General features: G+C 46.9%; 1 protein-coding gene across 5 annotated transcripts in view; it reads left to right on the forward strand.

The window, feature by feature from the left end:
• The window catches only part of ARPP21 (cAMP regulated phosphoprotein 21), a 425,580-nt gene that overhangs the window by 368,849 nt on the left and 43,055 nt on the right, over positions 1–13,676 (forward strand). For all 5 annotated transcript variants that reach the window (XM_072940966.1, XM_072940969.1, XM_072940970.1 and 2 more), the window contains 4 exons: positions 1,977–2,158; positions 3,099–3,194; positions 4,112–4,372; positions 8,439–8,565. In XM_072940966.1, the coding sequence (XP_072797067.1) occupies positions 1,977–2,158; positions 3,099–3,194; positions 4,112–4,372; positions 8,439–8,565 (666 nt within the window). The remainder of the gene's footprint in view (positions 1–1,976; positions 2,159–3,098; positions 3,195–4,111; positions 4,373–8,438; positions 8,566–13,676) is intronic.

A 13,676-nucleotide genomic window follows, 5' to 3' on the forward strand; every position in this document is an offset into this window, starting at 1 on the left:
GGGACTGGTTGCTCTCTCTGAGCACACATTCGCTGATTGACTCGGTTCCTTAATTTTTTTTAATTTCATTTTTGGTTGAGGGGGCAGGTAATTAGGTTTGTTTGTTTTCTGGAGGAGGTACTGGGGATTGAACCTAGGACCTCGCGCCTGCTATGTGTGCGCTCTACCACTTGAGCTACACCCTTCCCCCTTGCTGATTGACTCAGTTCCCATTTCCGTAACAGTCTGTTTTTGTGGTTGAATACCAGACTTTTTCTTTTTTTCACTAGAATATTGTTTGCTTTGGGTCAGTTTCTCTGTTTTCCCTCTCCGTCTGTTCCTGTCCGTTGCTAGTTTTCCTCACACACCTGGGGATCCGGGGTCGTCCTCCATGTGGATTATTACGGAGCGAGGCTGACTGCCCAGCCGTCACGTGCGCGTGCGCTTCCCCTGGGTGAGGGGCTTCACACGGCCCTGCAGACCGGAACGTGCAAGGAGAGGCTTTAGAAGTCAGGGCTTGGGAGGAACCCAGCAAGCTACCAGAGGAGGAAGACACCCCCCCACTTTCGGGGAGTCCTGCTCCTGCCAGGCCTGTGCCCAGGTTCCTGGAGACTCTTCCATGCCTTCAGCTTAGGAACCAGCATTCCTACCATGCCCCTTCCCAGTGGGCTGTGGGGTTATGGAAAAGGGAGGAAAGGACTCATAAACAGTCCACAAGCCCTTTGCCCATCTTCCCCTCCGTGTTCTGGTTCTTCCTTTTCTACCAACCCTGGGGGTGATTCCATCTTAAAACGCAGCATCGACCTCTCTTGACTTCTCATATGTTGGTTGATAAATTTTCAGTGATGGTTGGATTTTGTTGGTGGTACCGTGTTGTACCAGGTACTTACTATGCAGACTTGCATAATTCACTTAAGGTGTTTGGTGTTCCGGGAGGTGAAGGGACCAGGATCATTTCGTAGCTGTCTGTCTCACTGTTTAGCACACTTCTGAGCAAGTCGCTTGGGCTCTCTGAGCCCTGTCTTGTCTCTAACGTGGACCGAGATTGCGTATCTGTGGGGCTCTCGGAAGAGCAGCCACAGGTGTCAGGTGCCTGTCACCACGCCCGTCATACTGGAAGCCTGTTCTCCCTTACCTGCCTTTCCCTCCTCTTCTCCTCTCTTTCATTTGCTGCCTTTTACCCTCCTTCTTTCAGCTTCTTATTCCTGTAACTTTTCCTGGTGGTCCTTTGTTTCCTCTTCTGAAATATGGGGAGATGGTACCTTCCTCCCTCACGATGGCTGAGGGGGTTCCCGTGATACCATTTGGTAAATCAGGAAACACTCCTGCAATGGTAGGACCTGTAAGAGTGAACCATGCCATGACTTCAGGAGGCAAGATGAGGTCTCGTTGCTTGGCCATGATGAGACGGTTCTGTGCCAGGCTTGCTGGCGTCACCTTCAGAATCTCAGCCGCCTCCCCTGGGTACCCCTGCTTGTCTGTTTGGAGAAGTGTGTGGGTAGATGTGGTCTAATTTTGCTGTGTATGTATCTGTGGAACTGATCATGACTCTGAGTGGGTGACAAGGCCAGTGGAAGCAAAACAGATGCATTGGTATATAGTGAGTAAGTGAATGTGGCTGGAATCATGTAAATGGAAAACAGCCCTTACCTCTCAGTGGACGCTATGCCACTGAGGCTGTGAGGTTCCGGACAGCCAAACACACGGCTCGGTGAAGGTGGCTTCTCCACAGGCCTACTTTACTGCTGGCCACTGGACGTGGATCCACTTAGCTTTAGCAGATCGCCCTGAAGCTGGTGGGCTTACTTGCTGCTTCATCAATTGCAGTGGGCTTACATGGGTATCTCGCCTAACTAGCTGAGTCATAGACACCCCTGGGTCAGGGTTCTGGTGTCCAGGATTTCCACCACCCTGTCCCTCTCCCTTAGGTTCTTTTCTGAGCACCTATAAAGAGAGTGCGAGAAGTTTACCTCAACCGAGGTCTGATTCCGTTGCAGGCCAGCCCTTTGTGAATCCTGATGGAACCCCCGCCATCTACAACCCCCCCAGCAGCCAGCAGCCCCTGCGGAGCGCGGTGGTGGGCCAGTCCCAGCAGCAGCCGCAGCAGCAGCCCTCTCCACAGCCCCAACAGCAGGTCCAGCCACCCCAGCCGCAGATGGCAGGCCCGCTGGTCACTCAGGTGAGGGCTGGAGGGAAGACGGGCAGGGGAAGCGGCGGGGACGAAGGCCACACCAGCTTCGGAGCGGTGGTGCCTCAGGAAGAGGGGTATTCTCCATCGATGCCACCCCAACCCACTCAACTCAACCCACCTAGAGTCCTGGATTGCAGGTTGGCAGGACTTCATCTCAAGTTTAGGGAGAAATAAGTGCCCCATCCAGTGAATTGCATGGCGAGGCAGGGTCCTGGGGACAGTGAATGACACATTTTTTCCTTAGATCTGTAAAGATCTTTTGTGTATGTGTCAAGGAGCCTGTCTTAGGGACCGAAGTCAGTCCCATCCAGGCCATTGTTACCACCTCACTCACCCATTCCCATCGCAGACCAGCACTCGTGTCTGCAAAGAGCCAGTGTTGGTGCTTCAACAATGGGAAGACTAGAAACCAGCTAGCTCCGAGGTGGCCTGGCTGTTCTTTCAGCAGTTAGAGAGACACAGAGCTGTCCTTTTCTAGGGTGACACGTGGGAATGTCCCCAGAAATCTGAAGTGTTCAAGGTAGGTTGCCAGGGTGGACCTAATTTTTTGTTTTTGTTTTTTTATTACTTCTTAGTCCTTGGACAATACTTTTAGACCCAGGAGATCTAACTAACAACAAAACATGAAAAGTATCATGATAACTTCTCTTTTTATTGATTGCAAGATTCTTTAAAGTTGATAGTGTGTTAGAATGTTTGCAAGTTTCAGCATATGATTTCATATCTGGGCCACAAGCCTCCCTCAGGCTGGCTGGTGCCAGTCTGCCTGGCTTTGGCTTCCCATTGGTGGCTGGTTCTCCACTCCAGAGGGCTTTGAGGCAGGAGGACCTGTGAAGGGTGGTGGTATGTTTCAGATGCCATTGCCTTCCTGTGGGATTCCACTGCTTCCCTGTTACCTGATCAGTTGTTTTCCCTCCTGTCTGTCCAGGGGCTGCAGGCTTCCCCGCAGTCAGTGCCGTTTCCAGCTGTCTCTTTCCCTCCCCAGCACCTCCTGCCCGTGTCTCCGACGCCGCAGTTCCCCATGGTACTGTACCAAGTGTGAATGGCTCTTCTCCTGGTTTTACTAGCTTCCTGTGCAGGGCTGGCTGATGCCTGGTGGCTGCACTGGGCTGACTGTGACAGGGGAGGTGGTGTGTGAATGTCTTATCCCAGAGCATTGCAACCCCTCTCCAAAATAATGGTTTCCATTTGGTCATCTGTCCGTGTTCAGTGCGTCCGCAACCTGGTACCCTTTTAATAGGGTATGAGTTAAGCAGGAATTGTACGTCCGCAGAGGGAGAAGTCAGGAGGACAGAGACACATGAACTTGGTGTGAGGCTTTGGGAAATACCTTAAAGTCAGTGTCCACATGGTGACCATCATCACCCTATGCTCCTAAGACACAGATGTTCCTCTAGTTTCCTGATCCTCCCATCCCCTCTCATTTCCCCTCCAGGTACTGGGTCCTTTTGGACCACAAAAGAGAACATTTAATTTCAGGCCAAGCCAGTGAATAAATATTCCCTAATATGCGAATGAAATCCCACCTGGCCTGTTGGCACCAGTCTTGGCTCCATTTTTGAGGCAGTCACAGGTGGTACAAGTCCTCCCGCCTCCTCCAGTGGGCAAGTCCCAGGGTTACCGCTGGGAAGAACCCCAAGTCCTCCTCGCCTCCATGTCATCCTAAGGATCCCCGGCCCCGGGTGAAACACAACAACTCGTGTCTATTGAAAGAGGGAGATGTGGGTCACGATGTCAGCCGTCTCCGATCCCCGGGGTGATTAAAATCCATTGTCTCCTGTTATGTTCTCTTGTGGTGCTGGATGGAGAATGCTTTTGTTTTGCTTTTTCCAAATTGTACTCCCTTCCCATCCCCCAAGGACGAGTATGTGTCCTGTGTCTGCCACTCCCATTCCTCAGCCTATCTCGCTGATGTCCTGGTTTCTTTCTGTGGCTTTGCAGAGGGACGATGTGGCCACGCAGTTTGGCCAGATGACCCTGAGCCGGCAGTCCTCTGGAGAGACTCCCGAGCCCCCGGCTGGTCCTGTCTACCCGCCGTCCCTCATGCCACAGCCCACCCAACAGCCAGCCTATGTCATCGCCTCAACAGGCCAGCAGCTCCCGACAGGGGGCTTCTCAGGCTCCGGACCGCCCATCTCCCAGCAAGTGCTCCAGCCCCCTCCCTCGCCACAGGGCTTCGTGCAGCAGCCTCCACCTGCACAGGTGAGTGCTGCTTCTCACGCCCGGGACCCACAGCTCATTTGTGGTGCACGTTCCCCTCTCTTTCCACATGGAATTATCACCAGACCAAGCCGTCTTGCCCTTCTGGTCTAGATGGATACCCCCAACCTACAGGACCCAGTCTGTCCTTTTCAACAGTTGTGCAAAGTCTTGGGTCTCAGAAAGTAAGTTTAATGAAACAGAGCCAAGTGGCCATGGTACCCGGGGAAATGTGCCCTCTTTCAGGCTCCTGGTGCAGAGACCGTAGGACAGCAGCCCCTCCCGCAATGTCTGGCTCACCCCAGTGAGGGAGGGAGAGCCCGCTCCTGAGGGCTTTCAACTCTCTCTTGCTGCTGCTCTGGAAATGTGTTGTTTCCTTTTTTAAATCTGTTCATAAGCATTTTCCGGAGCAAAATCCAGTGCTGTACCTTTACACTCATTCCTCTGTGAATATAAAGGAGGCAGCCAAGCCCCACCCCTGTCCTTTCCCCAGGGGAGGCCGAGCTCACGTGTGCGCTCTCAGGGGTTCATTAATCATATTTAATTGACTTGAGCGTGTAAGACACCACAGATCACTGATTTTTACTGTCTTCTCAAAGACTGATTGTGTGTTACTCTCCACTGCCAGACATCTCTGGGGCTCTCCTGGGTATCCCTTGCAGAATATTGCAAGTGATTACTGTCAAGATGTAAAATGCACGGAGGCGTTTTCTGGTCCATTTTCAAGGCATGCATAACCCCAGCAAATTCCATCCTAATTATGAAATATTGCATCGGATGAGCTGTTTAAAGTATAGTGTCACCTTCATATCATCTAAGGCACTGCCTTAACATCTTGAGTAAATTATTTTCTTTTCCAGCCATGCAAAACCTTCCACCATGAAATGATTTTCACCCAGTTGTTCATTTAACGTTGAGCGATAATTAACAGTTCATCTTCAGTTGCCTTCTCTGTAATGTGGTAGTGTCACTGGTAGGATTTAAGGAGATGTGAAAAATTTTAAGTTACAGGAGAAAGGACCTTATTAATATATTAATTATTTTACTAATAAATATTTTAAGGTTAATTATTGAAAAAACAGTTTAGCTCTTTTCATCTAAATAGCTGCTGAGTGTTTACCCTTTTTTTTTCTGTCGAAGAGAAGAGTTGGCAGAATATTTAATTGAAGGTTTTTTTTAAAAAGATGTCTTTCCTTGATCAAGGAATTTCAATATTAATGCACTGTGGGAGCAAAGATAAGTCAGAACCCTAGTGTGTCTGCAACAGAAATGCTTTCATTCCCTCTTCAAGAGATTTAAAAATAAAAAGAGGGAGGGAAGGGGGGAAGAAAAGACAAAACAGATGTCCGTGGTTTGTGATGAGCCTGGACATCTGTGAGCTGCTTTGTAGAAGAACCACAGATAAAGGTACAGGATATCACCCATAGTGATTTTCAATTTAATGAATATTTAAAAATGTGATTACTCAACTGCAGAAGAATGAAAAGAACACTGGAGATACAGTCCAGGGGCATATATGGGAACATGTTCAATTTACGCAGAAAACGAACCAATTTAATAACGTGGAAGGTCCATTTTGTCTGGCTTACCGTGTTTGCTTTCTGAACGCCCACTGGAAGGGTGAAGCAGACCACACGGACCAGGCGAAGAGGGATTTGAGGAAGAGCAGTGGGAGAAGTGCTAATTTTTTATAGTTTCTTCTCCATGTATTTCCTTTCTCTCCTAATCCACTCATTTTTTGATTCTCCATGTTTTAACATAGTCATTTGAAGATAGATATTTTCTCCCTTTTGGGGTGTCCTTACTCCTTTCTTCTACCCGAATCTCCTTTCCATCCTGATCCCTTAAGATTCCTCTTAGCCCACCTCAGCGCCCCTCAGCTGCGGGGGGATGAGGGTGGACCCAGTGCCCATTTCCCACTTGCTCTGTGTAACTGGGGGCTCTGATTCCTGGGAGCCGGCCAGGGCTTTACCTCGGAGACGTGTTGGGCGCAGGGACCAGACCTCTAGCACAGCCTGTCAGGGCATCTAAGGAGGAAGGACCAGGAGGGGGAAAAAAAAACCAAGAACAAAACAAAGAAACGAAGTATTAAAAATGAGGCGCGCTCTCTTTTTTTTTTGAACAAGAAGTTGTACTCATGTCCAAACCACTGGTGTTCACCAGGAAAGTTTGCGTTTCTGCTGTTCCCCACCCCCGGACGTACTTTTGTGTTTCATATTGAATGTACAGAGGAGAAACCAAGGACTGGCTAACACATCGATGAGCTGGTATTGAATAAAGACACAGTTTTCCCTAAAGGAACAAAATGCTTTTCTTCCTAATAAACATATAAGTATGATGCTCATGAGTAAAATAGTTAACAGTTTTTTTTTTTAATTCTTAATATTAGGAAGTATCTGATGTGAAATGTAGTAACATTTAATGGCACCACAGTTTGCCGGAGGACCACTAAAACATTACTCCAGAATTATTTCGGTTTTTATTGTTAAGAGTTGTTTCACAAAGAAAAGGAGGAATGGTCAGATCACATCACTGGGAACAACACATGCAGTAGATGGGTTGCCAGAGACCATCCCGGGTTTGCTCTAGACTCATTCAGCTTCTTTCTCTACGGTGTGTTTAGTGCTAGTCGGGATTATGACTGGGGATGATTCCGCGGGACTGCCCAACCACTGACCTACACTGACGGTCTTCTCTTGTTCCTACTCTCTTCCTAAGGCAGGAAAACATGCTACCTCTGTTTCAACAGTAAATTCTAGTAGGAAAGTGGTTCCTATTTGACATGCACATATCAGAAAATAAAATAGTCATAACAGGCACAGTTCTGAATCAGCTGGCTGTTCTTATTGTAAGCATATCACACGTGTAGGCTGTGTATTGGCACACCTCTGCTTACACATTAAGGAAGGTGATAGAAGAAAAATTAGAGCCTGGGAAATAAAAAGTAAAGAAATAAATAACTGATTAGTAAGAAAAGAGCCTTAATGTAAATGACCTGATGCAGACAAGAAAGTCCAGGTCAGGAGGCATTTGCTTTGAATCTTACTAGAAGTAATTAAAATATTTCCAGCCATTCTCAGTCATTAGAGAGAGACAGAAGGTGACATAAACAGTATTTTTAATGTATTTCCCTCTTTAGACTGAATATCCTGTTTTTTGGATACTGTCTACGTGCCAGTCACTCTGCAGAGTGCTTTGGAGGACTTGTCCATGTTTCATAACTTCATTCTCTGGTTCTTTTAGGCTGGAGATCAGCAGATTTCACATCTCACCTGTGCTTCCAGTAGAAAAACAATTCAAGTTAAATTATCATATTTAAACCTATCATAAAAATTTGTTGCTGTTGTAGATGACTATTTCATTCACTCTTTTTTAAATAATATTTTAAAAGTTTTTTCTTTGATTCTTTTTTTTCCCCCTAACAGAGGTACCAGGAATTGAACCCAGGACCTTGTGCATGCTAAGCATGTGCTCTCCCACTGAGCTGTACCCTCCCTCTTCATTCACTCTTGTTTCATTTAAAAAGCACAAAATTCAGTGCTTTAAAACAACAACCACTATATTGCTCACGTCGAGGTCAGCAATTTGCACAGGACTTGGCCGGGACGGCTCATCTCTGCACCATGGGGTGTTGTCCCAGGCGACTTGACCAGGGCTGGAACACCCCAGGTGGCCTCACGCACGTGCCAGGACACTGGGGTCATCCCTTGGCTGGGGTGCGTCTGTTCTGCACACGGCCTCTCTCTCCACCTGGGGAGCCCGGACCTCTTTTCCTGGTGGCTGGGCTTCTCTCCTCGAAGAGTGGGAGCTGCAGGTCCTCTAAGGATCAGGCTTGCAGGTCTCAGAAGTCATCATTTCTGCCTCATGGCACTGATCAGAGCCAGCTCAGATTCAAGGATTTGGAGGTAGAGTCCCCTCTCCATGGAAGCAGTAGCACACAGGCATGGTGGTCATCGCTGCAACCTTCTGTTAACCGCCTTGTATCATAAGATGACAGTGTATTTTATGTTGGAAAAAAGTGTGAATTTCCGGTTCTCATCCCCTGCCCGTTGCACCCTTTCTTCCACAGATGCCTGTGTATTATTATCCGTCCGGCCAGTACCCTACCTCAACCACACAGCAGTACCGGCCCATGGCCTCGGTTCAGTTCAGCGCTCAGAGGGCCCAGCAGATGCCGCAGACGGCACAGCAAGCAGGTACTTGGACTCTTCTTTCTCGTTTGCTCCTCTAACCCAGTTACCCTGCGCATGTCTCTCGGCCGCCCTCCTTGGGTGAGTACCCAGGCTTGGCAATTGATATCGGCTCCTTTCCCTCCTCCGGAAAAAGATAACGGAGCGTTTGGTTAACTCGGCGGGAAAGGAACAGGTCCGGTGAGGTGCCACCCACGTCACCCCAGCATCCCAGGCGTGCATGCTGGACACAGTCTCCATAAGTGATTTTGGGGTCCTTCGTGTCTTTTTAAGCAGGGAGATAGCCGCATCCCTATCTTCCCAGTTCATACTGTTCTTTGTTTTTTTCCTTTTCACCTTAAAGAGAATCTTCCCCGGTTCCCAAGCCTAGGGGACCAATTGGGTTGTTTCTATACCATCCTAAAAAGCACTGTGTTGAGAAGAAGGCCACGGACACAGCAGCCCGTGTCCCCATGGAACGCGGACTCCGAGGCTCCCTGTCTCCAGGGCCACACGCCCCGCGGCGCCGCTGTGCAGTGGGAAGGGGGGCCGATGCACTGTACGAGAGTGAGTAGCAGGTCTCACAGTGAACCGGTCTCTTTCCCTACTGTGTCACACTCCTGACGGGACGCCGCGCCCCCGGCCGCAGCAGGAAGCCAGCGGGGCTGAGGGGCCCGTGCTAGGGAGAGGTCTGTGTCCTTCCCGCCAACCACCCGGCGGGGGAAACCGCTGCCAGTCCCGCCGAAGACCCCAAGTGGGGGACTCTGCCTTCTGTAAGTAGGGCGTTAGAGCTCGTCTCCCGCCGCTGCTGGTACCGGCCTGGTCCGCCACCTGTCATCTGACTGCTGCACTGAATAGGTGTACGTGCACACATATGTGCGCATGTGTGTGTGATCTGCACAGGGTATGTGCGGTGTTCATAAGCTGTGACACAGAGCGCTCTCCTTACCAAGGATGAGTGCCAGTAACCGCTGGGAGGGCACTGACGCTGGTGCTGCTGGCATTGCGTCAGACGGAGGCACCCCTTCATCCCTCTGTCTCGTGCAAAGCTGTATGTTCTTTCGTTCTTCTCAATGTTTACTTCAAGTCCGTGGGAGAAGAGAGTCGGAGAGCAGCCAGCCAGACTCTGTCTTGTTTCAGCACTGTATTAGTTTGGGAAAGAGTATATTTTTGACCTCTGAATTGACTTGACACTTTCACAACAATGACGGCACAAAAGAATTTCTAAGTGTTAGTTATTTTAAGACAAGCATTTGGCCATGTTTTCTCTGATTGTTGGAAAATGTTACTATCTCGATTATTTAGATGGTAACTGCTGTTAATTTAGAGATGCACTCTAGCAACATGTTTGCATTCTGAACTGTCTTTTTTTTTCCTGCTAGTGTTTATCTGAGAGTTGATTAATAATCTTGTAGCTGCTGGTCCAGAGGGTATAGCAGAGTTTTCCTTTCAGTTACCAGTGCTTTTGAAAAAAGAAAGATGCCGATGATACCTAGCCATAATTTCGTGATTTCTTAGAACTTCATATTGCGTCATGGTTTGAGAGTTTTCTAGGGGATGTGTCAGGCTCATGTTAGAGGAGAGTTGATACACAGGAATGCAGATGTGCTGGAAGCCACTGTGCCTGTGAACTCTGGGTCTGTGTGAGTGGCAATGAGAGCTGGATGAGTATGTTAACTGGGCAACACCCCCCGCCACCTTGACTGATGTGTGTCCACACAAGGGACAATCCATGTGGCCTTTTTTTACTCTTTTTAAAACACTGGGAGTACTTTAGGGGTGCAGAAGCCACCCTCCTCAGGGAGACCTAACTGGGGGCCACGTGACAGCCTGGGGGCTTTGCCTTGTCCCATGCCCCCACACCACCAGGGAGCCGCCACCCCAAGGTGAGATAATGACACATAATTAGAGGAAGGCATTCTAAGTCAGTATCTTGTCCAAAATAGAAGCCAGTGCTTCAGATGTCAAGGAAGTGAGTGGCAGCTATTGCGTCTGGGAGGGTGGGGGGCTGAGGAAGGGAATCCGATACCTGCACAGTGTCTTCCCTGAAAGTGACATCAGGACACACGTGCGGACTGAGACCTCTGAGCTCCGAGTTTTGTGACCGCCCCATCCGGTACCAGGCCCTCAAATCCCCCTGCAGTTTCCACTTCTGGCTGAATTTACTGAGTATTTGGAAGGCAGATGGTGTCTCCTGATCTCACTGAGACCCACCTCTGCCAATAAAATCCAAGGAACATAGCTCAGAGATGGCCCTGTGATGGTGGAAGGGACACAGCGACTTCCCACAGGGACGTAGTGGAGTTATTTGGAGGAACAACTCTAAGTCAGTGGACTAGTTCATAGAAGGAAGAGCCTCTGAAGCCTGAGTGTTAGCCAGTTTATCATAACAACATAAACGCACTTACTAGTTTGGCCTTTATTTACTGGCATGGATGACCATCTGGAAACTAACATGCTGTAACTAAGCCAGCACGCCCACGTTACAGGGGCAGATAACTTTTCATTAATTATTCAAGTACACAGTTGGGCTCAACAGCAGAACAAATCGGGAACCTGGACTTTTGCCTCCCGACTCACTTGGGCTTCCATGTTATTTTGCAGAGCTGGTCAGTAACAAATGGCAAAGAACAGCTGAGTCGTTTGTGCACAGATCGCACGTTTGGAAAGGGAAAAATAGAATTCCTTTTAGATCATGTCTCCAACTCCAAATTCCCTTTTATGTTTGACTTAAAAGGCAATAGGTATATATACGGCTTCATTCTTGGCTGTCCAAAATCTTGGACAAGTCCTAAAAGCAGCAAAAAATGAGCTTGTAAAATTCTATATGCTTCCATAAATGGGCATTTGGGAATGAATAAATCCTGGTTTTGGTCTTAGAATAATACTGGTTTCATAAAATGAATTAGGAAGTGTTTCCTCCTCTTCTGTTTTTTGGAAGAAGTTGTCTGAAATTGATATCCATTCTTCTTTAAGTGATGGAATTCTCCAGTGATTCTGTCTGGGCCTGCTTTCAGAAACAGAGTATTTTTTAAACTATTATTTGAAGATAATGTGTGGAGCTTTTAAATTATGAATTCATTATGGTTATAAGACAAGACTATTCATGTTATCCATTTCATCTTTGTTGAGTTTTGGTAGTATGTGGTCATTGAGGAATTGGCCCATTTCTTCTGAGTTGTTAAATTTATGGGTATAAAGTTGTAGTATTTCTTTATTTTCCTTGTAATGGCTGAAGGATATGTTGTGATATCATGTTCCATCCTGATATCAGTAATTTTCAAATTCTCTTATTTTTGTAAGTCTTGGCAGATTTATCAATTTTATTGATCTTTTCAAAGAACTACATCTTTGTTTCATTGATCTTCTCTACTGTTTTTTTGTTTCAATTTTATTGATTTCTACTCTTTATTACTTTCTTCCTTCTGCTCAGTTTAGTTGTATTTTGCCCCACTTTCTGTCATTTTTTTGAGGTAGGAAGTTAGATAATTGATTGTGGGCCTTTCTCTTTTCTCATGTACGGATTCAGTGCTGTAAGTTTCCTTCTCAGCCCTGCTTTGTCTGTGCCCCACATATCTTCATATGCTGTATTTTCAGTTTCATTCTTGTGTATTTTTTCTTTCCTTTGAGATTTCCTCTCTGATCCGTGGATTCTTTAGAGGTATGTTATTTAATGTGTAAGCGTTTGAAGATTTTCTTGTTGTATTTCTGTTACTGGTTTTAGACTCATTCCATTATTGTCAGAAAACATACAGTGTATGATTTCAATTCTTACGAAACGGTTTCAGTTGGTTTTATGGCCCAGGTTATGATCTGTCTTGGTGAGTGTTCCTTAAGCAGCTGGGAAAAAATGGGTATTTTGCTGTTGTTCAGTGGAATTTCTATACATGTCAATCAAATCCTGTTAGTTGATTTTGTTGATCAGATCTTCTATAATTTGGCTGACTTTCCATTACTACTTCTCTTGGTTACTGAGAGATGGATATTCACAACCCCAGCTATAAGAACTTCCTGAAGTCTTGAAACGAACCTCAAGACAAAGGTTGCCCTACCGTGTCCCTGAAGTCCAAGAATGGAGGGAGACTTTGAAACAATTTGGAGCATGTTATCATCTGGTTCCTTTCCCAAATAAATAAGAAATGCTTCATTCCCTAAAAGAAGCTAGAAACATTCCATAGAAACAGTCTGGAAGGCAGAGGCCCCCTACCCCATCACAGTGTGGTCTGGGTGAGCTGCTTCTGTAAGCTGCTCCCGTAAGCTGCTCCCTGCGTTTCTTACATGCCAGACTTTCAGCCCTGTTGCTTAATGCCAGTAATATGATGTTTAGGTGTGGGTAGAAAAATCATGTAGGGAACTGATGACAACAGACAGAATATAGCAGAAGAGTCTGTGTTCTTGAATGTCTTGAAAGTAGAACACCAGGAAGAGAACGTGGCTTCCGAGAGGAGCAGAAAAGGGGAAAGACACGAACTTGAGTGACCCTTAGATGAGATTGGGTTAGAACTGCAGTGGAACGTTTGGTGTGGATTTGGGAAGCTGTGAGGATGCCTCTCACCTCTGCTGTTTTACAAATCCCACTTCTCTTCCACATCCCCCCACTCCCAGCCATCTGCCGAATGACTCATTTTGGGTAAAAACCAGTTTCACAGCATAAAAATGACTGCAGAGAGAAAGGACCCCTCCCAAATGCACTGTTTGATTTGACATTATTTGTATTTCAGGCATAAGTCTCATATTTCATAGTCAGCATATATGAGCTTATGGATTATAGCTAGCAAGCATTTAGAATTAGCATGTTAATGTTTACAAATCCAAATCTTGATAGGAAATAAAAACAGCATGATTCTGCTACCTAGCAGGTACTCATAGGTGCTGAGAGAACGAATACGATGTGTGCCTGATTTTATGTCAGCATGCACGGGGAGTGTGTGTTTGTGGGAGAGAGAAGAGATTGTGTCAAAGTTTAAATCATGAAATGAAAATCTCTCAGCCATCCAATGTAAATTTCAAAGAGAGCAAAACTGTAATTAAATGTTATGAAATCAAGTAGAAAGACGCCTTACCAACCGATCCGCACCAACAAGTGAATGTACACGTTTTTTTCAAAGTTCAAACACCCAGGGACCCTGTCACAGACC

The sequence above is a fragment of the Vicugna pacos genome, chromosome 17, assembly GCF_048564905.1.
Source record: "Vicugna pacos chromosome 17, VicPac4, whole genome shotgun sequence".
Taxonomy (NCBI): domain Eukaryota; kingdom Metazoa; phylum Chordata; class Mammalia; order Artiodactyla; family Camelidae; genus Vicugna; species Vicugna pacos.